This window comes from Dama dama, chromosome 15 (assembly GCF_033118175.1).
Source record: "Dama dama isolate Ldn47 chromosome 15, ASM3311817v1, whole genome shotgun sequence".
In the NCBI taxonomy this organism is placed as follows: Eukaryota; Metazoa; Chordata; class Mammalia; order Artiodactyla; family Cervidae; genus Dama; species Dama dama.
Genome location: NC_083695.1, coordinates 77,252,708 through 77,277,960, shown reverse-complemented (window position 1 = coordinate 77,277,960; position 25,253 = coordinate 77,252,708). Strand labels below are relative to the sequence as shown.

The following is a 25,253-nucleotide window of genomic DNA, read 5'->3' as shown; positions in this document are numbered from 1 at the left end:
ATCAAGACAGACCTGGGTCTGCTCTCCAGGGACGACCATGAGCAAGGGGCTGAATTTCTCCAAGCTGATTTTGCTTCTCTATAAAATAGGGAAAATAAAAACTGATTCCATAGGACAAAAAATGCTACAATGTATTACTATATAAAGTGTCTTCATGCAAAGCCTGGTGTCAGCAAGCTTCTATAAATGAATACTTGTTCCTTTCTATCCTGCGACAGTTCAAGAATGTGCTGGGCTTCCTGGGTGGTGCTAGTGGTAAAGAATCTACCTGCAAATGAAACAGACGTAAGTGACAGACGTGGGTTCGATCCCTGGGTCAGGAAGATCTCCTGGAGGAGAGCATGGCAACCCACTCTAGTGTTCTTGCCTGGGAAATGCCATGGACAGAGGAGCCTGGCAAGCTACCGTCCATTGGATTGCAAAGAGTTGGACATGACTGAAGTGACTTATCACGCACACACGTGATGCTACTGGACAGGGAAGAAAATGTAACTGTACTATGATGATGTAAGACAACGTCTGTGTTCTTAGGAAATTCATGCTAATGTAGTTATGGGTGAAGAGGTACAGTGACTCCAATAGTTCAGGAGAAACATGCATATAGATCATTGGATGGATGAATGGACAGATGGATGGAAGGACAGATGATACAGAGAGACAGAGAGGCACAGAGAAAGTATGATAAAGTAAATCAGCCAAAATGCAAAAATGCAGTGAATCTAAGTAAAGGGTATATGGGGTTCTTATATTGTTCTTGCGACTTTTCCATAAGTCTAAATTAAATTAAAATTTGAAATTACAAAAATAAATTTTAAAAGATGTGCTGTGGGGCAGAGCAGCAGCTGGACTTAGAATCGTGAGCCTGGTGTTGATGGGCTCCACTAACATCCCACCCACTAATGCTCTCCTGGGAGGCACACAGGTGACAGGTGCCTTTGAAACTTTCTGGTCCATGGTCAAGTCTCTAAGAGAGCTAAGGTGTCTGGGTGGTAACTGAAGCCTTCATTACTAACGTGGGGGGACAATCATCCGTCACCAGCCCAGGGGATGCTTCAGTCAGCTCACAAGCTAGCATGACATGGCATGCCCCCATGTGCAATCAGGGCCCTGGGTACATTTTCACCGGCTGGAGCCACTCATTTAAACCCAGATGCTGCTTCTGGACTTCCCCAGTGGTCCAGTGTTTAAGAATCCACCTGCCAATGCAGGAGACATGGGTTCGATCCCTGGTGGGGGAAGATTCCACGTGCCTCGGGGCAACTAAACCCATGTGCTGCAACTACTGAGCCTGCGCTCTAGAGTCCAAGAGCCGCAACTACTGAAGTCTGCATCCTCTAGAGCCTGTGCTCTGCAACAAGAGAAGCCACTGCAACAAGAACCCCGCGCATCACAGCTATAATAGAGTAGCCCCCACTCACAGCAACTAGTGAAAGCCCATGCACAGAAAGGAAGACCTAGTGCAGCCATAAATGAATAAAGCAAAACCAGCCACTGCTTCTAATGGTTCATGCGACTGGGTCCAAGACCTCTCCAGTCCCTCGAAGATCTTTTATGGATGCGTGGAAATGTGAGAAGAGCAGACTTGTGTAGGAAGATTCTGAGACCTTTCAATGCCCTCTGATGCAAGAGGGAACAGACTTCGAAGATGAGTTCAAAGAAAAGACCCAGTTTCAATAATTCACAGAGCTGTCATAAAAATGTGGCTCTGGGCAAGAGGCTCCCAGGGTGAGAGAAGTCTCTCAATCTGCTTTTAAGAGTTACAGTATGGAGTCGATCTTCAATAAACCATTTTCTCTGCTACAGCCTCATCCCCTCTAGGTGTGACCTAATTTCACCTAGCACACAGTTTGTAGGCCTCTGCTGGGTTTGTGCTAAACATACCTGAGGACAGACACAGGGCAAACATTTATTTCTCATGGGGTTGATTTTGAACATACCATGCAGACAGTGAATGGGCACGGGCTTTATAGCTATGGATCTTGGTGTAACTTGGAGGGTAGAAACAGATGTCTTTATTGACACTTTCAAATACTTTATAAAGCATATTAGCTTTGAGTTAGAGAAAATCTACTTTTATTGGTGCTGGATTGCCTCTGGGTCTTGGGTGGCTCACATGCCCAGCAACTTTAACATCACTGTAAACTTCAGAGTCACAGAATTTTAAAACTGGGAGGTTCCAAGCCCAGCAGCGTGTGTGATGTCCCAGGAAAAACTGCCTTGGCCTGGAATATAGTAACCATCTCATGCCTCAGGAAAACTGTAGATGGGGGCGTCAGGGTTGGAAAGAGTGCTACCTGGGAGTCAGAATGAGCCATTTCAGTAAGGAAGTAGTACATTGCATCTGCTACAAAATAGCTCCTGGCACTTCCCCAGTGGTCCAGTGGCTAAGACCGAGCTCCCAATGCAGGGGGCCCATGTTCCATCCCTGGTCAGAGAACTAGATCCCTCATGCTACAACAAAAGATCCTGCATGCTGCAATGAAAATTGAAAATCCCACATGCTCAACTAAGACCTGTTGCAGCCAAATAAATAAATACTTAAAAAAAGAGAGAGATCATCTGGTCCACACTCCTCTGCGTGTACAGACACTGATGGCTGGGAGAAGGTAAGAAACTTAATCTGTGGGCAATGACGTGGTGGTAGATTTGTGATTACAACTCAAGTCTCACTGAAAAACCATTCAATTGCAGACTGGATAAATTATGGTAAATGTCTACAATAGATAGTGTTACAGCATCAGAACAATGCTTTATGTTCAGATGTGAAAGTTCAGTTCAGTCGCTCAGTCACGTCCAACTCTTTTTGACCCCATGCACTGCAGCACATATTTTCAGATGTGAAAAGATGTCTATAAATTGATTAAAATATGTCTTGAGAATTTAAGTGAAAAAACCAAGTCCCACTATAGACAATACAACAGGATCTGATTTCTCCCCAAATATACACTTAACAGTAAGTAAATATGCACAGGTACACTAGCTAGAGACAGACAGTGATAGCTGAAGACATTTACTTTTAGTTTTCACTTCAGGGTTGGATTTTCTATTTTGTATCCTTCTGTTACTGTTTAACATTTACATCATTTTACTATTTTTGCAGCAACAAAAAAATTCAGATTTGTAAACAGAAAAGAAAAAAAAGACCCATGCGGATCTTCTGTTTCTTCATTCTTTGCTCTCTTCGAAAACGCACAAGGTGACCCTTGCCGAGGGGACAAGAGCAAGGATAGAGCTGGAATGGTGGAGGAGGGGAAGGGTATTTGCCACATCGGTTACTACTCTTCACGCCCTATGGGGGGTCAGGAGACCAGGTGCTCTGAGCCATGGACCTAAGAGGCCAGGGTGGAGAGACAGGTGTTCTAGAAACAGCCAGCAATCTGAGGGGCAACCTATGACTTAAACCTCTGGCTTCTCACAACATTTTTATTTCCCTGTGCCTCGGTTTCTTTATTCACACACGTTTTCTGGTGAACAAGGTTCTAGCGAGAAAGAAACCATAAAAACAATGCATGTCATCCCCGGCCAGGGAAGACCCATCTGAGGCCCTAGTGCTAAATAAACTCTAAGGTGTCTGTGAAAACTGCGAAGCGACTTTATGGGGACAGTCAGCAGGCAAAGTGCATCTCAGGCATGCACAAGAAGACTATTTACAGGCTGAGAAGGCCCCTATGGCCCCTTCCAGAAACCTGATTACTCTGTTTATGACGACTCAGGCAGCCAAGGATAAAGTGCCTCTGCTCCCTCAAATGGCGGCAGCTTAAGTGAAAGTGAACACCCTTCTCCTGGGATCCTGGAGTTGGAGGGGAGGGGCCAGGGACAAACACAAATCACCCACCCCCAGCAAACAGCACACAACTGTCACTTCAGTGCCCCATCTCTGCCAGAAACAAACACAGAAAGGCTTGCATTTCTACTGAATTGAGATAAGTGCAAATTCAGCCAGTAGACGGGTTGTATGGTCATTCTAGATTTCGTGGCAGTTCAGATACCCCCTGAAGTCTCCGTCACGCCATGGAACCCCATGTGGCTGTTCCCTGCTTAAAAACAGGGGGCTTTAGAAGGAAGAAGGCTTCCCTGGTGGCTCAAATGGTAAAGAATCTGCCTGCAGTTCACGAGACCCAGGTTCTTTGCCTGGGTCAGGAAGATCCCTCAAAGAAGCGAATGGCCACCTACTCCAGTACTGCCTGGAGAATTCCATGGACAGAGGAGCCTGGCGGGGGCTACAGCCCATGGTGTCGCAAAGAGTTGGACATGACTGAATGATTAACATACACACTTTTCAGATGGAAGAACTGTTCTCTGCTCCACAAACAATAGTTACACGACAGTGGCCGAGTCCTGATGGTTTCTGCTTTTACTCAACAAAATGTGTTTCTGAAAAGATAAATGTTAGCGGAATCAGGCATAAAAAGCCCTGGTACTCAACTGGAAAACACTTCTGGAGGAAAAGGCATGAAAGCCTTCATGGGTGTCTACGGGGGCAGGAAGGGGGGAAGTGGGAGCAATTTCAGTGTCCTCTTTAAATATTTATTTTCTGCTTGAGTTTTCATAAAAAGCATAAATTATGTAAGCAGGAAACACAATAGAAGTGTATATGCAAAAGGAGCTCTCTGGCACTCATGGAGCCTGTAAAAAGTGCCCTTTGGTAACAGATTAACCACTCCTTGGTGTAACTGCTTATCTTTGGAGACCAGCAACTGCAGACAAAAAAAGAATCAATAATTCCTCTGAGGGACTCTAACGCTATTTAAAGAAGCCTTGCAAAGTGGATTCATCAGGTCATTTCTCGGCTTGTCTTCACAAGTCAATATTTTTGGATTTCAGGTTTTTCTAAAGAAACACATCTACATTTGATTGCATTTGTCAGAAACGGCAACAAGAGGACCAGTCCCGGCACTGATGCTGCAGGGACCAGCTGGAGAAAACTCTGTCCTTGTCCTCCAAATATCCTCAGGAAGCTCATGTGACCAAAGAGACTTCATAACTTACAACGATAAAATCAGTCAGATGACACCTCTTCGCCTCCACTGAGCATGTACAAATGCCTCCAAACGTCTGGGTTCATCTTGGGAGACCCTGTCACGGTGCCGAAGAATTCGGCTGCCAGGTCTGACGGCCTCTTCACCTTTTGCTCCATGGCAGCTGCTGACTGAAGCCCAAGAAGACCTCATCACCCCCAAGACAGCCTGAGAGGCTGCTAAGCAGCTTGTGGAGTGAAAGCTGGGGAGGGGCAGGGGAGAACGTACTAAGGAGAGAATCATCATAACGGAGAGACCTCAGAGATGAGCAGCAGGGCTTAGTGGTTAAAAGTGAGGCTTCGAGAGCCAGGTCCCTTGAGTCCAAATCCCAGGGTTGCCTTTTACCAGCTGGGTGACCTTAGGCAGGGAATTTAGTCCTCTGTGCTTCGCTCGGTTTTCTCACCCCACAGGGTTGTCTAGGGGATTAAATGAGTTAATACATACAAAAATGCTAAGAAAGTATTGAGCACCATATAATAACAGCTACTGTGATTATCATCTGACTACGTCTGGGCTCTCCCTCACCTTTCTGCTGCCACAGCACAGAAAGCAAAATGTTTCTTGTGTTGCTTCTCAGGCTCAAGCCAGATGAACGCCCCATGTCTAGGCGTCCAGAGGAAGCTGTACTCACAAATGAACACAAGTCAGCACATTGCTGGGGCCTGCCCCCTGCCTGGGTAAAGCCCTTCCGTGGGAACCTCTCAGCTTCTCAGGGGGAGCAGACGAGACTAGAGGGATTCCCAGACAGAGTCGTGCAGGAGGAATGCTGACCCTGAGACCAGCCCCTAATCACACAGCCAGCAGACAGAGCACAGGTTTGTCTGAGCATAGCACGGGTTTCCCCACAACAGGTTAAACGGTCTCATGCTCAATACCAGCCATTATTACTGCTCACACGCTGCACGGTTCACTAATTCTTGTCACTGACATGGTCTCCTTTGACCTTCCCAAGGGCAGCACACTGGTCTGCCCTGAGCCTCAGGCCCACCTTACCTCTCAAACCATCAAATCAGAAGAGGGTGCTCAAATGGCCACAAAGATGCCCCAAGATCAGCAGCATCATCAGAAGGCTCACAAGCCAAAATGGAAACCCAACTTCAAAAGTCATTATCAGGGGAGTATTTGCCCCACTTGAGGAAAAGGAGTCTCACAGAAGTAAAGTGACTTGTCTGAGGCCACACAGCAGCGGGCTCCAGACCTCGGACTTGAACTGGGGCTCTGGGCCTGTGGTTCACAGGTCAGGGCCAGAGGATGTGGCTAAGGCACAGGCTGACACAGAGGTGACCTGCCCTTCTCTCCTTGCCCCACTCAGCCCCTGCCCCTTTATAAAGGGCTCACCTGACATCGTCTCTCTTTCCTGTGTCCAGATCCCTGGCCCACCTGCCCCTCAGTCCTGCCTCCCCCATCTGGGTCACAGCCCCCTTCTGCTCAGTGCTGGGGTCTTAGAGTGGGCAGAGAGCTGGCTCCCTGGTCCACAGCGTGGGAAACACGCCCTGGGTGGGAGCCGTGCCAGAGCTGCCAGCGCCGGCATCAGACACGAGGTTGTGGAATCTGGCGTCTGACTCAAAGACAAATGACAGGTTCACTGAACCCACCCTCTCTCCTGGAACTGACCCAACGCTGCCACTGACCAGCCGTGGCTTTCCATCTGAAGACTGCAGAGAGAAACCACAACGTTCCCTCTCACCAAAACATGGGCTGCAGGCAGGGGTTCCCCCTTGAAGCACTTCTCCCCGAAACACAAACAAACACACAAAAACAGAAATTGCGGTCCAAGCAGGCCTCGCTTCTCATCATGAACTTCCTCACCTCCCCACTCACTCAGCACCCAGGGTCTAAACCTAAACATCTCAGCTTGCTCTTCCCAAGCTTTGCTTCAATGCCCTCACATGTGGAGAGGATGGCATGTGGGGAGACTGGTTCTCCTGAGCCAGAGAAGAAAGAGCCTGCAGCTACTCACATGACAAACTGGGAAAAAAAAAAACAAACCCACAGATTCAGGCAAAACCACACAGACACTTGCCCTCAAGCAGAGTTGGGTCAGACGCAGAGGATGAGGTGGTTAGATAGCATCACCGACTTAATAGACATGAATTTGAACAAATTCCAGGAGATAGTGAAGGACAGAGGAGGCTGGTGTATTATAGTTCACAGAGTCACAAAGAGCCAGACACGACCTAGCGATGGAACAACAAGTTCGCTTTATGGGGGGCTCTGTGGCTCAACCCCTTCCACGTGTTTCCTGGGGAGGAAAGGGAGCTGGGTAGATCCTGGGAGACCAGGCTACATGGAGTGGGAGAAGCAAGTGGGGAGAGCAAGTTGTCACAATTGGTGGAAAAAAGAGGGATGAGCCCTTAGTGCTTTGGGGACCAAAGTGCACGTTGTAGGGAAGAAGGAACACAAATACAACTAAAAAAAAAAGCGTTATGTAGATGTCACCATTTCCTCAAGGAGCCAAAAATAACCATGAGTGCCGAGTCCTAACTTTTCAAATACATTTTCTCTTTCTGTTCAAGTTTCAGAATTACCCACTCAAAGGAAACGGTCCACTTCAATAAAATGTCAAAGTGCTAGAAAACACACAACAAACACACACACAGACCTCAAACTTATTTTGTTCTAAACCAGGACCAAATGCTAGAAAGTCTTTGAGTGCTTTCAATTTGAAGAAATTAAGTCAGATTTTTAATCTGTGTGTTTCAACCCCAGTTGGACTGAATTAAACAACGTTGACCTCTGCTTTCCTGCCCTTCACTAAACGCCATCTGTACCTGCTTCACCCAGCCTCCTCTGCACCTCTATACCCAGGCAGAGAAGGTGGTAAAAATGCTTCGATGATGACAAGTGACAACGGAGAAAACGCTTCTGTACTCACATTTGTCCCTGGGGAAGCTGAAGGGAATGCGGGACTTGACTGAGTAAAGGACCTCGCAGGAATGGTGGCGTATGACGTTCCAAGATTTGAGGCATAATCTAAATGGTAAATTACACAAAATTGAGTGAAAACCCAGTCGTTTCCTTGATCTTCAGAAGTCCTTGTTTATGGATATGTGCAAGAGTCATTCCCCCAACTATTTAAAAATAAAAATGACTTTTTGGCCAAATGTTCTTTTTAAAAATAATTAAAGATAGCTTTTCTTTCTGGAAATAAATCATTCAAAAGAAATTTTTTAAAGTGGTAAGGCAAACATAATAATAAATAACTGGGTTAATCCCCACCCCGCAAAAGTCATTATCAGGACAGAAGCGGGAAGGGAAAAATGAAAATTCCCTTTTAATATAGTGATTAGTGATTGGCATGATTATACTTCTGAGTGTGCTGATAACCAGCAAAGCTTTAGGTCTAAAACACGTAGAAAATATCAAAGAGCCCAGAGAGCAAATCTAATGCCTCTTAGCATCTTGGGATCTGTTTGCTTTACAGATGTCTGAGGAGGGCACAACAGGGACATTTGGTTAATAAAGATGAGGCACAAGAAACCTTTGGGAGGGGACTTTCCTGGCAATCCAGTGGTTAAGGTTTTGCCTTCCAATGCAGGAGGGTTGGGTTCAATTCCTGGTCGAGGAACTAACATCCCACATGTCTCTCGGCCAAAAAACCAAAACATAAGACAGAAGCAGTATTGTAACAAATTTAATAAAGACTTCAAAAATGGTCCACACACAAAAAAAATCTTAAAAAAAAAAAAAGAAAGAAGCCTTTGGGAAACTGCTTTCTGCTTCAAGCTGCTGACCCATGGGCCGCTCCTCACCTTCTGCCCCAGCGGGGTTATAAACAGCTGTGCTGTTGGGAGAGGCACACAGCGTTCCCTCTGCCGGACCGAGGACACACCGCACACCAGCGCTGGAGGGGTGAGAAAGAGGAACTGGTTACTCAACAGGTTAAACAAAGAATTGCCATGTGACCCAGAAATTTCATTAAGACACTCAGACCTCAAACAGTAGAAAATAGATGTTCAAACCAAAACTTGTACACAAATTGTTCACAGCAGCCCTATTCATAACGGCCCAAAGGTAGAAACACCCCAAATATAGATCAGAAGTTGAATGGATAAGCGAAATGTTTTTATATACATGAATATTATTCAACCATATAAAGGCTGCGTATGCTACAATGTGGGTTGCATTGAAAATACTATGCTAAGTGAAAAAACCCACAAAAGGTCACAAATTATCTGAGTCTATTTATATAAAATGTCTAGAAGAAGCATATCCGTGGGGATAGAAAGCAGATTAGTGGTCCCCAGGGGCTGGGGGTGGGGAAGGGGATGCGCAGTGACTACCTAATGGGTATGGGTTTCCCTGGGGGTGATGAAAATGTGGAACTGAGAGTCGTCCTATTTACACAACTTTGTGAATGTGTTAAGTACCACTGAATTGTATACTTTAACATGGTTAATATGGTGAATCTTATGTGAATTTTACCACAATAAAATGATGGGGAACCAGAAAAGAAATGGTTTTTTAAAATCAATTTTTAAAATTGTGTAAAATAACCTAAAACTAAGATCATGGCATCCGGTCCCATCACTTCATGACAAATAGATGGGGAAACAGTGGAAACAGTGGCTGACTTTATTTTTTGGGGCTCCAAAATCACTGCAGATGGTGATTGCAGCCATGAAATTAAAGGGAAGGAAAGTATGACCAACCTAGACAGCATATTAAAAAGCAGAGACATTACTTTGTCAACAAAAGGTCCGTCTAGTCAAGGCTATGGTTTTTCCAGTAGTCATGTATGGATGTGAGAGTTGGACTATAAAGAAAGCTGAGCGCCGAAGAAATGATGCTTTTGAAGTGTGGTGTTGGAGAAGACTCTTGAGAGTCCCTTGGACTGCAAGGAGATCCAACCAGTCCATCCTAAAGGAAATCAGTCCTGAATATTCATTGGAAGGACTGATGCTGAAGCTGAAACTCCAATCCTTTGGCCACCTGATTCGAAGAGCTGACTCATCTGAAAAGACCCTGATGCTGGGAAAGATTGAGGGCAGGAGGAGAAGGGGACGACAGAGGATGAGATGGTTGGATGGCATCACCAACTCAATGGACATGAGTTTGGGTAAACTCCGGGAGTTGGTGATGGACAAGGAGGCCTGGCATGCTGCAGTTCATGGGGTTGCAGAGTCGGACACGACTGAGCAATTGAACTGAACTGAACCTAAAACTTACTATCTTAACCATTTTTAAGTGTACAGTTCAGTAGCATTAACTACATACACATTGTTTGGCCACCAACACCACCATCCAGCTCCAGAAGAACTCTATCTTATAAAACTGAAACTCTGTACCCATTTACCACTAACTCCCCAAACCCCTCTTCCGGCCCCTGCAGCCTCCATTCTATTTTATGTCTCCATGAATCTGAGTTCTCTTCTGTAAGTGGAATCATACAGCGTTTGTCCTTTTGTGACGGGTTTATCTCACTTGGCATAACCTCCATCCATGTTGTTGCACATGTATGAAATTCCTTCCTTTTGAAGGCTGAACGATATTCCACCATAAACATAGACCACATGTGTTCATCTATTCATCTATCCTGGACATTTAGGTTGCTTCCTACCTTTTGGTTATTGTGAATAAGAAAGAGAGGCCTTTTGAATGAGCTCAGTTCTAAATAGTTAACCCCATCTTCTATTCTACTTCCCCGGGCCAGGGCTCTTCTTTTCTGTGTGGGTGTCTACAACACCCTCGACACCGGTCTTCAGGTATCTGCCTTTGCCCTCTACCACCTGAATTCTCAGCATGGCAGCTGGGTCCCAGTCAATGAAGCCAGAGAACATTCCTCATCTGCTCAGCCTCCAGGGCACTCAGATCAAAGTAAAAGTCCTCTCGAGGAGCCAGAGTGCTCAGGATGGGGCCCGACCACTTCCCTGGCTCTTCCCCCCAGGGACTCCATGCTGCTCACACTGATGCTGCTGAGCATCCCTGGACCACACCAGGACCTTCAAAGGTGCCGTTCCTTCTGCCAGGAATGCTGGTCCCCCCGGCAGTCATGGCTCACTCCACACCCTCCTGGTATCTCTTCAATGGGGTCTCCCTGCCACCAGCCCCTGTGAGTGAATGCACACATACATATGTACATACACACACTCGCTCTTTCTCTCCCTTTCTCTGCCCTGATGCTGTTTTCTGTTTTCTCTTTAGCATTTACCACCAGAGATGCTATTGGGTTGGCCAAAAAGTTCATTTGGGTTCTTCTGTATGATGTCTTGGAAAAACTCAAACGACCTTTTTGGCCACCCCAACACGTACCTCACTAGTGTGTCATCTGTCACCCCTCGTCATTAAGTGTAAGCTCCTTGAGCACAGGGGTTGGCTTGTTTTGTCCTCCGCTGTTTTCCCAGCAAGAATCAAGCAAAGCACACAGTATGTGCTCGATGAAGGCTTGCTGAGCACATGCATGGACCTGTCCTCCTGGACAGCACTTACTTTTCAGAGAAGAGCAGGCATTTCTGAGCATGTAGTTTCCCTTTGACATGCAGCTCCCAGTCCTAGGCCAGAAGGAGAGAAAAATGACCGAAGTAGAACTGAATCCATGGGAAAGCAATGGACGAGTGCAGGCTTCCTCCTAAAGACAGGGAGCACAGAGCACCCCATCGCTGGGCCAACCCCGCAGGCGCATCTCCCGCCCCTCCTCCCCCACCAGCCAGGCTCCTTCCCGGCTCCTGCCGCCCTACCCAGCCCTCACCCCACCAGCATCCACCTGCACATCCCAAGTCTATCTCAGACAGGAGCCTAGATTCACAAGTCTGATTCCCTCTTCCCCTCTCAGTGGGCCCTTGGTCCCACTGATGCATTTCCATAGGAGAAGCTGGCAGGTGGAAAGCCCTAGAAAAGGCTCAATCCTCCATCACCTCCCATACTAGCCAGACCCCTCCAGAGATGGGAGGTGAGAAGCTTTGTCCCACCAGAGTGACTGGGATGCATTTGGATGGCATGACCCAGCAGAGGTGAAAGACACACGGTGGTGGGACACCCGCTAAACAGGGATTACTGTGGTCTGCAGACGGGACAAGAGACAAGAGGCGGTACAGCCCAGTGCTTAAGAGGCACAGGCTCTGGGAGCGTCAGACCCATGTCTGAATTTCCACTCCACCACTTTCTGACTATGGGGTCCTGGACCAACCATCTCATCTCTCTGGGCCTCAGTCTTTGCATCTGTAAAATGGGTATAATAATAGTGTCTATCTTGGAGAGTTATTGCTGACACAGACAAATAGTATGCTAACTGTAATTATTGTTGCTTTGGAATATTTTACTGCATTAGCAATACATTTTGGGGGGAAGTTTATACTACCATGGGGTTTTGTTCACAGGGGCCCAAAGCACTTTCCAACTGCTGGGAAGGTGTCATGAGGCTCTACATCCATTTTGCAGGTGGAGAAGTTGAGGCCCCTTTATAATAATCTGTCTAGGTCCCACCTGAAAATTACTTTCTTGTCCGACTCAAAATTCTGCTAAGTTTTTCTCCTTTTGTACTCAGTATAATGTATGTTCTCAAGGAACACAGACTCTCAAGCTTCCTGGTGCTCTACAGAGAAAAGCCCTTTTCAAGGAGGCAGAGGCTCTGATTCCTGAGTCCCTTTTCTATAATCCATGTTGGGTCCCTTGATCCCCTCTCACCTTAGCTCTCATCTATAAATACAAGTAAGACTCTCTTACTTGCCTTAAAGCGAGAGACTAGCGCTGATACATTTCCGAAATTCCTGTTGGTTCTAATACCAAGGATTTTAATCAAAGGTAGCTATGGCAAGATTCTGTCACCCAACCCCCAAGTGTCAGAGTTCCTAGCCCATGAACAGCAAGGGTTGGGTTGTGGTGGCCGGCTCCCCCAGGCTCCAGCTGGAGCTCCCAGCCGGTCTCAGATAACTCACCTTCAGATCAAACACCTTCTTGTCGCAGATGCTACAGACGTGCGGCAGGTGGAGGGGGGCCACACCATGAAAGTCATTCAGCTCATGCGCTTGCAGGGGCCGCAGGGACAGCACTGCCTGCTCCTCCTTGGCCCGCCTCCGGGCTCCGCTGAAGCCCTGTTTGCTGTTGTTCAGCCGACCCCCAAAGGAAGGAGGGGTCCTGTCTGGCGTGGGCTCCTCGGGGTCATAGAGCTCATAGGGCTGGCCAGGGGGCGGAGGCCACAGGTTGGGGGCAGCTGCAAGATCAGGCTTGCTCTGGCCAGAGAACCCATGGGGGCTCTCCCACTGGCTGTTTGGACCCTGCAGCAGGGGGCCCACCTCGCCTTTCAGGGCCCTGGCCGGCTCAGCCACAAATCCACCTGCCACCTGCGACCCTTGGGCGCTGGGTCCATAGAAGTCCTTGGGAAAGGCAGACTGGCCATCTTGCCCTGAGTGGCTGTAGTGCCCTTCGTAGGTCACGCTGCCCGAGGTAGCAGCTGAGGCTGGCAGGAAGCCAGGCTGACCGTCGGTTTCAGAGCCATATGCCTGGCCAGAGTTGGCTTTGCCATATTCGTAGAACCCTGCGGCAGCGGGCGCGGGCCCAGTCTTTCCAAGGCCCAGGATGACCGCTGGCTGGGTGGGGGTCTGAGGCATGAAGGGGTGCATCACCATGGCGTTGGGGGGCTGGCTGGGAAGGCTCACTGTGGGCCCTGGGCCTCGTGTCTGGCCAGGGGGTGAGAAGGCGAGTGCGTTAGAGGGAAAGCGGGTGCTGGGCACGGTGGCCGCGTGTTGGGGCACCCCAGTGTGGCCATGGGGGGCGCTGATCATGGACGGATGCCGCAGTTGGTTGAAGAGAGGCTGGGACATGGCCACTTTGGAGAGGACTTGGTTGAGGACCGTGGCGGCCGCGGTGTTGTTGGTGACGGCTGTCTGTGCCAGTTTCAACCGGTGGAGGGTGAGCTGAGCTTGCAGCTGGGCCAGCTGGAGGCTGGCGGGCGAAGGAAGCAGCGGGTTCGGGTTACTGACCGAGAACGGGGTCTTGTCCAGGAGCTTGGCGGCACTGCAGGAAGACAAAGGGCTAGATGCATGGCTGCTTTCCACCTGGCAGGCGACGGGCTGTTTGTTTGCTGAATGTGGTTCCCCCTCCCATACAAACAAGACCTCCCACACAGGCCCCACATATGATCCAGTCTGCAAAAATCTGTGCTCATACATATAAGTGAAATAATCTTTTAAATTCCAATTGGTGGCTCAGACAGTAAAGAATCTGCCTGCAGTACAGGAGACCCAGGTTCAATCCCTGGGTCAAGAAGATCCCCTAGAGAAGGGAATGGCTACCCACTCCATTATTCTTGCCTAGGAAAAGCCCTGGCAGAGGAGCCTGGTGGGTTATAGTCCATAGGGTTGCAAAGACACGACTGAGCAACTAACACACACAGAAAAATTCTTAGAATGTTCATACTCACTGGTAATCAAAGAGATAAAGTTAAACCATTAGAAACAAATATTTGCTTACCAAAGTAGCAAATACACACACACACATAAATGACAGCACTCAGTGTTGGTGAGATAAAGTGGAATGGACACAGTATCAGTGATAATCTAAACTTGTGCAACTTTGTCCAAAGGTAGTCTGGCAATAGTCACTCATTACAGCCATATTCTTTGACCCAATAGTTCAATCCTATAAACATGCTCTAAGAAAACAAACTAAAATGCAGACAAAACTTGATACGCAAAGATGTTTAACAAAACTACATTATTTAAGAGTCCAGTGTTGAAAGTTACAAATATCTGATAACAGCAGGGAGGGGAGTTTTAAAGTGAGTAAATTATGATACATTTACAGAATGAAATGTTCAGTAAGCATTCACTACTGGTGCAAGAATTTCCATTGTGTTATGCAATATTTAAGACACTCAAAGAAGTCTTCCCATCATCAAGTTTAAGATAGAAGATATTCCACCATACTAAGTCCTCCTTGAGTATCTGCTCTCTCCATCCTCACCCCACCTTTGTCATTGCCAGTGACAGACATCATCTTGAACTTGGTCAGGTCATAGTTTACAAAAAAAAAAAAATGGTGACAAGAGTAAATCATCTACTCTAATGTTAAGTGAAAAAAATAGTCTTCAAAATTACACGTAAAATGAATTGTGTGTGTATATTTGTGCCAAACACATTTTTATCCTTGTCCTCATTTCTCATCCAAAAGCAACAAAAATCATGTGCCCTTCATTCCATTCTCAAACCCAACTAGCAAAAGAAGTAAAAAAGAAAAAAAAAAAATTACAAGGGGAGAATCTGAATTTTCAATCATAGGCAGTGGTGGGCTCTCACAGAATCTTATTGTGGGGGTGTTCTGTCTGACACGTGCCTTTCACGTGACTTCTGTTGGTTGGTTATGGCATTTTCTAGACCAAAAATCAGGACATGTGAACTGGAAAGGGAACACACATTCCCTTTCGTGGTATACGTGGTTACCATTGTCAGGGCTGTTTTGTAAGACCCTATATTTCCTGGTCTTAAACTCCCCTTCTGGGGAGTGAGTGCAATCAGGAAATGTGTTCAGGATGTTGATAAACTAGAATTCTCAGGACATCTTAATGGGAAGAGTGGAACTCTGCAATTGAGATTGGGGTTATCATGGACAGACCTGGCTATACATTCAGCATGCCTACGGAAGTGTGGGGGAGAAACTGAAAAGCTGGGACCATTTAACAAGGCGTCCACTGTCACGGGCTTTGTACAGCACAAGTCTGATGATGATGAAACAAAGCGGATGGGCCAGAGGGCAGGCATAGGTAAGGAAAGAGAGAGGTGGTTGGCATGGCACACTGCTCCCACTGTGGATTGGTGCTCTGCACTGGTCTGAGAGAATGAGCACAGGCAGGTTGGGGAGGCAGGTGAGCGGGAGAGATTCTTCACATTTACTGTGACACCATGTGACCAGGGCTTGGCCTATGCTATCTCCCTGGACCTCTCCATGAGTCCTACGGGGTAGGTAGTGCTATGTGCTGAGCTGTGCTAAGTCACTGCAGTCGTGGTCTAGTCTTTGCGACCCTATGGACTGTAACCCGCCAGGCTCCTCTATCCATGAGATTCTCCAGGCAAGAATACTGGAATGGGTTGCCATGCCCTCTTCCAGGGGAATCTTCCCAACCCAGAGATCAAACTCAGGTCTCCTACATTGCAGGCAGATTCTTTACCATCTGAGTCACCAGGGAAGCCCAAGAATACTCGAATGGGTTGCCATTTCCTTCTCCAGGGGATCTTCCTGATCCAGGGATTGAACCCTCATCTCTTAGGTCTCCTGCACTGGCAGGCAGGTTTTCTTTTTTACCACTAGCACCACCCGGGGAGCCCATGGGGTAGGTAACTTCATCCCAATTTTTGCAGGGCAAGAACCTACAGCTCAGAGAGACTAGGAGACCTATTTAACAAATGCCCACTGTTGGTGAGTACAGACCAAGGAGTCAGGCTTTGCAAAGAAGAGAAAGGGCACAGCCCTCTTCATGGGCTGCTTCACTGCTTTGTCCAAAGTGAGTTCTCAGAACATTAGACACCCCCACATTCAAATTCAAGCACAAAACACATTTCAGAGCCAGACAAAAACAAATTTGGCTTACTATTTCTCATTCTATGAGAAATCAAGTATTTGCTGTAAGTCATTAAAGAGACAGGATGTTCCCTCCGCCCGCAGCCTTGCTGTGCTCCAAGGACGGAACAGGCTGGTTGCATGTTAAGATACTGCAGGGTTGCGGGGAGGGGTCGAGGTTAAAATTGGTGACAGACCTCTTCTCCTCTGGGTAGTTGTGCTAGTTGCAGCCAAGGCTTGGTGGCCCCGCTGAGGCTCAGGCACACATCACGGCAGCAGCAGAGTTGGAGAGGTACTAACTGTCTACGTAGGCGGGAATGTCAAAGGCACAGGAGGATGGTCTAGAGGCTGGTGATAGATTTCTACTTGTGTAGTATTAAGTGGCTGAGCTTTAGAGGAGCAATTAAGCTTAACTCAAAACCCTGCCCACACAGGGCCAAACCTTCCTACCAGGTCTGTCCTCAATGCAGCCTATCCTTGCTAACAAGGCGATAATGAGGTGCCAACTTGGTTTCCATGACGAGAGTAAGACAAGGTTGGTTTTGTTTTTCCCAGAGAAGTCAGCTGTATTTTCTAAAACTGTGTTCTGGGCTGGAGGGAGCTCTCACTGGAGATTCCCCTTCGCCTCTGAAAGGACATGTGGGGAAGAGCTGTCTTTCCAACGAGGAGAGCCAACCTCGCTGGGTATTTGTAGGTCAGCCATGGGAAACGAGTGCTTTCCTGAGGATGGCCCAGGTTACAGAAGTCTACTCATTCACATGCAGCATAAATTAAGCAAACCGACTAGATTTTCTTGTCGACTTCCGCTTTGCCTCGTAAATTGGTCCCCAACTTGAATCAACCTTGAGTAGAACTGGTTTCATAAGAGTCATCAGAATCAGATACCCTTTTGAACCAAAGACCCTCAGATAAAAAAGAAATGACACATCATCCTACTTGTAAAAAGTCTTAAAATTCTCAGCCTATCAGAGTTAGTAACTTAAAATTCAGGTGCAGGGACTTCTCTGGTGGTCCAGTGGTTAAGACTCTTGTGCTCCTACTGCAGGGGACACAGGTTCGATCCCTGGTTGGGAACTAAGATCCCGCATGCCACGAGGTGCAGCTGAAATAAAAATAAAAATAAATTAAAAAATAAAATGTGGGTGTGTATAACAATTAAACTTCTGAGCCAAAAATTGGGGGGCATGTGGTCTGAAAGCCTAAAGGACAGAACTGATGTCACCCTCCTGTCTTCCTACTACCTCAGCTCGTCACTATTGCATCACTGCCCTGTATTGAAAGTAACTGCTTATGTGCCTTTCAGCCTCCATTAGAGACAAGCTCCACCAGGGAAGGCAGCATTTCTCAGAGATTCTCACATTTTCTGGGCACACTTGCTTAAACTTGGTGGGCACTTGGTAACTGCCATGAAACAAAAGACCTATACATAGAAAACTATAAAACACTGATGAAAGAAACCAAAGATGACACAAACAGATGGAGAAACATACTGTGTTCATGGATTGGAAGAATCAATATTGTCAAAATGGCTATACTACCCAAAGCAATCTATAGATTCAATGCAATCCCTATCAAGCTACCAATGGTATTTTTCACAGAACTAGAACAAATAATTTCACAATTTGTATGGAAATACAAAAAAACCTCGAATAGCCAAAGTAATCTTGAGAAAGAAGAATGGAACTGGAGGAATCAACCTGCCTGACTTCAGACTCTACTACAAAGCCACAGTCATCAAGACAGTATGGTACTGGCACAAAGACAGAAATATAGATCAATGGAACAGAATAGAAAGCCCAGAGATAAATCCACGAACCTATGGACACCTTATCTTCGACAAAGGAGGCAAGGATATACAATGGAAAAAAGACAACCTCTTTAACAAGTGGTGCTGGGAAAACTGGTCAACCACTTGTAAAAGAATGAAACTAGAACACTTTCTAACACCAAACACAAAAATAAACTCAAAATGGATTAAAGATCTAAATGTAAGACCAGAAACTATAAAACTCCTAGAGGAGAATGTAGGCAAAACACTCTCCGACATGAATCACAGCAGGATCCTCTATGACCCACCTCCCAGAATATTGGAAATAAAAGCAAAAATAAACAAATGGGACCTAATGAAACTTAAAAGCTTTTGCCATGAACAGAATGAAGAAGGAAGATAATGGATGAATTAAAGGAAGGAGAATCTAAATATAGCCAGAAAGCAAATGGATTTTGCTGTTGTATACAGCTTGAACTTCACTCAGGTACAGAGTCACCAGAGCAGGAGTTCCAATACACTCTCTCCCTGTCCAAATCTAGGTTTGTGTGCTTGTTTTTTTCAAATGAAGTATTTTTTATTTTTATTTACTTGGCTGCACTATGTGGCATGCAGAATCTTAGTTCCCTGACCAGGGATCAAACCCGTGCCCTCTGGAGTGGAAGTAGGGAGTCTCAACCACTGGACCACCAGGGAAGTCCCCAAATCTACGTTTTGAAATCAAATGGACAATCCCTGTGGTAGGCTGAATAATGAACCGTCCCAAATATCTCTACATCCTAAACCCCAGAACCTGTGAATCTTACCTAACATAGTAAAGGGGACTCTGCAGATGTGATTAAATTAAGAATCTTAAGATGAGAGATTATCCTGGATTATCTGAGCTGGCCCAATGTAATCATAGTAGTCCTTATAAAATAGAGGCAGGAGGATTAGAGTCAGAGAGAGAAAACGTAAGGATGGAAGCAGAGTCAGAGAGGAGAAAAGATGCAATGCTGCTGGCTTTGAAGACAGAGGAAGGAGCCATGAGCCAATGAAATGCAAGTGGTCTCTAGAAATTGGAAAATGCAAGGAAACAGACTTTCCCCTAGAGGCTCCAGTAGAAACCAGCCCCGCTGACACCTTGACTTTGGTCCCGTGAGACTGACTTTGGACTTCTGACTCTCAGAAATATAAGAAAGTTATGTTGTTGGAAGCTACAAATTTGTGGTAACATGTTACAGACACAATAGGAAACTAAATCCATCAAGAAAGCAAGATGTGAAAGAGGCTTCCACACAGAGAGGCAGGGGTGGGTGTGGGGACACTGGCTGGATTTGTTGGTATGAACTCTTGCCCACAACAGTCCTGGGGAGTACAGACCATCTGACCCAGGATCTGAAGACCCGCTGGGAACTTAGCCAGGAGCCAAAACAACACAGAGGTCTCTTCCTTTTCCAAGTCAGATTTCTCTAAACAGCTGGAGCAACGGCACCCTGGGAAAACTTAGAACTGCAGACCCTTAGGGACCAACTCATCTACCCCTCTCATCAACAAAGAAAGTGACTTGCCCAAAGCCACACAAAACCCATCTAATCAGAATCTAGAGCTTTCAAGCCAGCTTCTAGTGCCTGACAGAATAGCCTTGCCTCCAAAAGTCTTAAGTTTCAGAACTATTTCATCACCAAATCATCATCTCCATCCATATTTCTCTGTGGTCCTCCTCTCTGTTCAGTGGGATACTGACTCCCTGCCATAGGCAAGGCATTTGCTGAGCCCTGGGGAGAGGTGGAGAAGCAGGCCCTTCTGGAACCCCTGTCAGCTCCAATGATGACAGCAAGGGTGCCCTCTTGTCTGGGGAGCGGGTGGGGAGCGCGGTTCTATGCACCTCCCACATCCTAAGTCTTGTGCAGCAGCTCTATCTACAGTCACGTGGTCAAACCTGAGATCCGGGGAGGGAGGGAGAGCAGCGCAGGCAGGCACAGAATCTGGGCACCTGGCATGGAGTTAGAATACCTACCACACAGCCCCACGGAGGGCTGGTCCACTCTCGGCACAGCCACTTGGATTCATTCAGGCCTCAACAACACTCACTGTCCCCAGGGCTAAGGTTTCCTTTCCTTTCCTCAGCCATTCACTGTAACAAAGAACTCACAGTGCACAATTACATCCAAAACTTTGGTTCCCTGCTCACTTGGAAAGTTGGTTGTTCTTCCCAATTAAAGCAGCATTTCTCTCAATAATTTAAAAAATAAAATGCAATGTAAAGGAGAACAAGTTGCCTTTATAAGCTGGGAGATTTAGGAGCTCCAGATGAAAACTGTTTCCGATGATTTAATTCCATACTGTCGAAAGGATGTGCAACATATTGTATCTCCCGGGGCAGCCAACAGCTGTCTCCAACGCTCACTCTTTGTCCCAAAGCTCTTCCACATTTTATGCTGAGTGCCCAGCAGGATGTGATGATGGATTAATATTTGAGTACAGTAACTGAGGCACTGTCCTTCCTCAGTTCAAGTCGGGGTGCTGGAAATCCAGCAAGTTTTTGTGACATAATCCATCCTGTTCTGCTTAAGGAAAGGAGAGTGTTCAGGACATAGACCGGGGCTGCAGAGCCTCTGCTCTGAAACAAACTCCAGCAGAGGGGTCAACAGGACATGGACGAGTTTGATTCAACCCGCATGGATTGAGCACCTATTATGTGCCAGGCAAAGTGGCTAGAGGTGGAAAAAGAGAAAGGTCCTGAGACCAGGGGGAGACAGATCAGCACAGAGAAGATGAATACTCCCACAGAGGTAAGCACAAAACAGCAAGGCACGCAAGGAAGTGGTTCAAGCCTCAGAGGTCTCCGAGCAATGTAACAAGTGAAACAAAAGACCAACTCAAGGGCTGTCCCTGAACTCTGAACAAAACCTTTGAAACAGTCTGGGTTTATTAATCCACCTACAGGTGCAAAAATGCATCAGCTGTTGGTGAAAGGCAGTTGTAGGGTGAATTGTGGTCAGAGACGGGCTTCCAAGTGCCTGTTACTAGTGATGTGATGGGGGAAGTGAAGTGAAGTGTTAGCGGCTCAGTCCTGTCCGACTCTTTGCGACCCCATGGACTGTAGCCCACCAGGCTCCTCTGTCCATGGAATTCTACAGGCAACAATACTGGAGTGGGTTGCCATGCCCTTCTCCAGAGGATCTCCCCGACCCAAGGATCAAGTCCGGGTCTCCTGCATTGCAAGCAGGCTCTTTACTGTCTGAGCCACCAGGGGACCCACAAGTGAATTGCCATAGAGGAAAACAAGTGCTGTTTCCTGGGGTGGGCTCGAACCACCAACCTTTTGGTTACGGCTGAAAGCACTAATCGATTGTGCCATAGAGACCCATGATGGGGGAAAATCGCTTAATTTTTCCCAACCCTCAGAATTTTCCCATTTATAAAATGGGAATAGTAAAATAAATAAATAAATAAAATGGGAATAGTAATGTCCACCCAATATGATTCAGCCAGTCAGAGCCCCCAGCCACCATGACCGACTCAGGAACTGACACTCCCAGATGTTACTGCAGCCGTTCAGAGACAGACCCTCGTCATCTTGTCAGGCCATGCCTGGGTTGCTAAACTGGTTGAATTTAAGCTACTGCTTAAGCAGAGGCTGCCTGAGAATAAAACTAACCCACAGACACTGGCCTGGAGATGGGCACAGTCCACTCTTAGAGTCGCTTTGAACCGGCTTCCCCTGGATCTGCTTGGACTTTTCTTTCCATGACCCAATGCATTTCCTTTAGGTGCTTAATAAAAATAACAAGGTAAAAAGAAAAGCAGCCTACTTGAACCATCTGCAAGTAATTTGGATGGTTCCCTCCGTGGTCCCACATTGAATCAAGAGTTCCCTGTCACATTCCAGCTTCCTCAGCTGGAGGCGAGGGGTCACTCAGGGAAAGTCCGGGCAGGCACTTTGGTGTGAGTATCTGCTGACCAGAGGGACCTGTTTCCTGGAGGTTCAGGAAGCAGAATGTTCCTCCATCCTGGGTGGACTAAGAGCCCTGCACTGTGATCACGAAGTGTGAATAGCGTGCCGGGGAGAGTCCCCACAAGAGTAGGGACTCAACTTCCTACAGGTTTGGAGATCCAGTGCTGACCACGCAGGTGCTCCTGTGAGAGGGGACAGAATGTCTTGGCCCTCACCTGGGAGAGTTTCTAAGCAACGCCTTTCAATTCTCAGCACCTAACAAGCCAATTTTGCTGTACTGAGAACTGGCTTTATTATGCCAGGCACTCATTATCCCCCAGGAGAAAAAGTTCTTTGTTACAGACGCGGGTCTCTGGTCTCCTTTCACCTGAAGGTGAGGTGAGTGTACAATGAGCACATACTGGGCTGTGGGCTACCCTTTACGAACCAGGGTAGGAACCAAGGGATCCAGCCCTAACTCAGCACTTATCAGCTGCGTCACAGTGGACAACAGACCTTATCTCTCTCAGCCTCTGTGTCCTCGACCATGAAAACAGAAGTTACAGTCTTTCCTCATTTACATCATGAGGGTTGATTCAGGGTTCAGTAGGGAGTTGTCAGAACGCTCTGTAAATTATTTGGCACTTACAGATGTAAAGGCATGTCACTGGCCAGAGGTTATTGGAAAGAGAACATCTTTTGTGTGATCACAACATATTCTTCCTTTTCAGAAAATGTTCCTTTATAGAGGAAGTGATATTTATCACTCACATCCATGGAGATAACCTCGTTGCCACTAGGATTCAGAGTAGAAAGAGGTAAAATTGACTCAGCCATATTAATGGAGTACATATTAGGGTGTACCAAGGCCTGAATCATACCAAGGGCTTCCCTGATAGCTCAGTTGGTAAAGAATCCACCTGCAATGCAGGAGACACTGGGTCGGGAAGATCCTCTGGAAAAGGGATAGGCTACCCACTCCAGTATTCTTGGGCTTCCCTTGTGGCTCAGCTGGTAAAGAATCTGCCTGCAATGCAGGAGACCTGGGTTCAATCCCTGGGTTGGAAAGATCCCCTGGAGAAGGGAAAGGGTACCCACTCTAGTATTTTAACCTGGAGAATTCCATGAACTGTATAATTCATGGGGTCATAAAGAGTCGGACATGACTGAGTGACTTTCACTTTCAACCATACCAATGTGATTGTGCTCTGTGTCGCATATGGCAGGTAGAGATGTAAAGAGCATTGCCCAGAGGCTAAGGGCACAGGTTTCAGAGTTTGTTTCAACTTGGATATGAACTTCAGTTTGCCACATATCAGCTGGTGACTGTGGGCAAATATTTATTCTCTCTCAGCCTCAGTTCTCACTGTTAAAGTAAAGATGGTTATGTCTAAGCTATAGGTTTGTTCTGAGAGTTAAACGACAGGGTAGACATAAACTGTTCTGCACAGCTCCTACATACAGTAAGCAGCCACTAAACCAATGCAGCAGAAACCAGCACCACGCCTAGTCTTCTCACCACTGTTGTTACCGTAACTAATATTACTATCGTCACCAGCATCATAGTCATCATCAGGGCAGATGGCAGGTGAGCTCTGCCAAGGCAGAGAGGACAAATCTTCCTTAGAGACAGATAGAGACAGATAAAAGAAAACATAAAGAGATGTAAGCACTGAGAAAAAAAAGAATTTAAAAAGTAAACGCAGACGTGTGCTGAGAGAGGAATAGCAGGGGTAGGGACTGAGAGTTGGAGAAAACACAGAGACTTAATCACAGCAGCTTACGGAACTGGATAAGTAGTCAACAATAGATTTAAAAGCCGTAAAACAACACAAGGACGCAGCTGAAGTGTAGTGGTACAAATGTGTGTGAACTCACACCAAGTTTTTCCCTGGTAATGTTCATCCATCCAGAAGTAGAAGCCAAGAACTGAAGTCCAGAGCACAACAGTAACTTTGTCAACCGTACCAGTCACATTTTCAGTAAGCACCATACCTTCCACAATAAACAATCAGGAATTTAAATTCACTTCCAGTTCAACTCATCTCCCTTTCCAGGCCACAACGAATATGCCATTTCTTCTTAAGTACTAAGATACAAAATATAATCCAGACGAGAGAGCTCACAACAAGCGAATGTTTTCCCAGGTTTGCTCACAGCTTACAGAGCAACCAAATCAAATCAAGAGCAATGGTCAGGGTCAGGGACAGGCTTTCCATTGCTTCCCGGGAGTGGAACCTCAAATCACAAGCTCTCAACTCTGCTATAACACTCTTAGAAGCTAGGTCAGGATGTGACCCTTGGGAACAGTCCCTAAATGTCAGGTTACAAAGATGACAATGATGAGACCACAGTAATATTGGGGCAGAATTCCAAACTGCACCTAATTATCACAAACGTAAGAGCAAGAGATCTCAGAGGTCATTGAGTTTAACTCATTCATTCTACAGAGGAAAACAGTGAAACCCAAAGTAGTTGGTATAAGTGTAAATCAACCCAACCAGACAGCTAGAGAGAGGAGAGCTGAGGCTGGGACCCAGTCTTCATCCTCATTCCTTGGGGCTAATGCAGCCACTGTGGTGGATGCGTCCCCATCAACATGCATCAGGGGAGTCTTCTTTGTGGGAGAAGAGTGAGATCACACAATGTTTTGATACTGCTGCCTTCCTGGTAACAATAGGACTCCTGGATTATCACTAGAGAGGCCTCTGTGACTAATTTTGAGATGACTGGGTCCATGCTGGCATTATCCTGTGTTTGGGTTTTAGCCATGACATTATCATGTGATGATTCATATCACCATGACACATTCATAACAGCAATCATAATCCTATTATCTCTCTTTTGTTTTGTGATTTTCAGTTGGAGTGTTAATAGATGTTTTCACCTCATTAGCTACCTGACCTCCAGGACAGTTACATGGTTAGGTAAATGCAATGCGACCATTTCTAGTTTATAGTAGGAAGACTGAGTGAGACCAAAAAAGGTCAGATGAATCATATGAGGGCATCCAGCAAATAAGGGACTTAGCTGGGACTTGAATGAGGGTGTTTTTATG

General features: G+C 46.6%; 1 protein-coding gene across 1 annotated transcript in view; it reads right to left on the bottom strand.

Annotated features, from left to right (window-relative positions):
- RBM20 (RNA binding motif protein 20) overlaps positions 1-25,253 on the bottom strand; it is a 190,857-nt gene that overhangs the window by 40,276 nt on the left and 125,328 nt on the right. Inside the window, exons 2-5 of the mRNA XM_061162618.1 lie at positions 12,893-13,970; positions 11,448-11,509; positions 8,771-8,862; positions 7,894-7,991 (exon numbers count right to left, since the gene is read on the bottom strand). Coding sequence (XP_061018601.1) covers positions 7,894-7,991; positions 8,771-8,862; positions 11,448-11,509; positions 12,893-13,970 — 1,330 coding nt within the window. The remainder of the gene's footprint in view (positions 1-7,893; positions 7,992-8,770; positions 8,863-11,447; positions 11,510-12,892; positions 13,971-25,253) is intronic.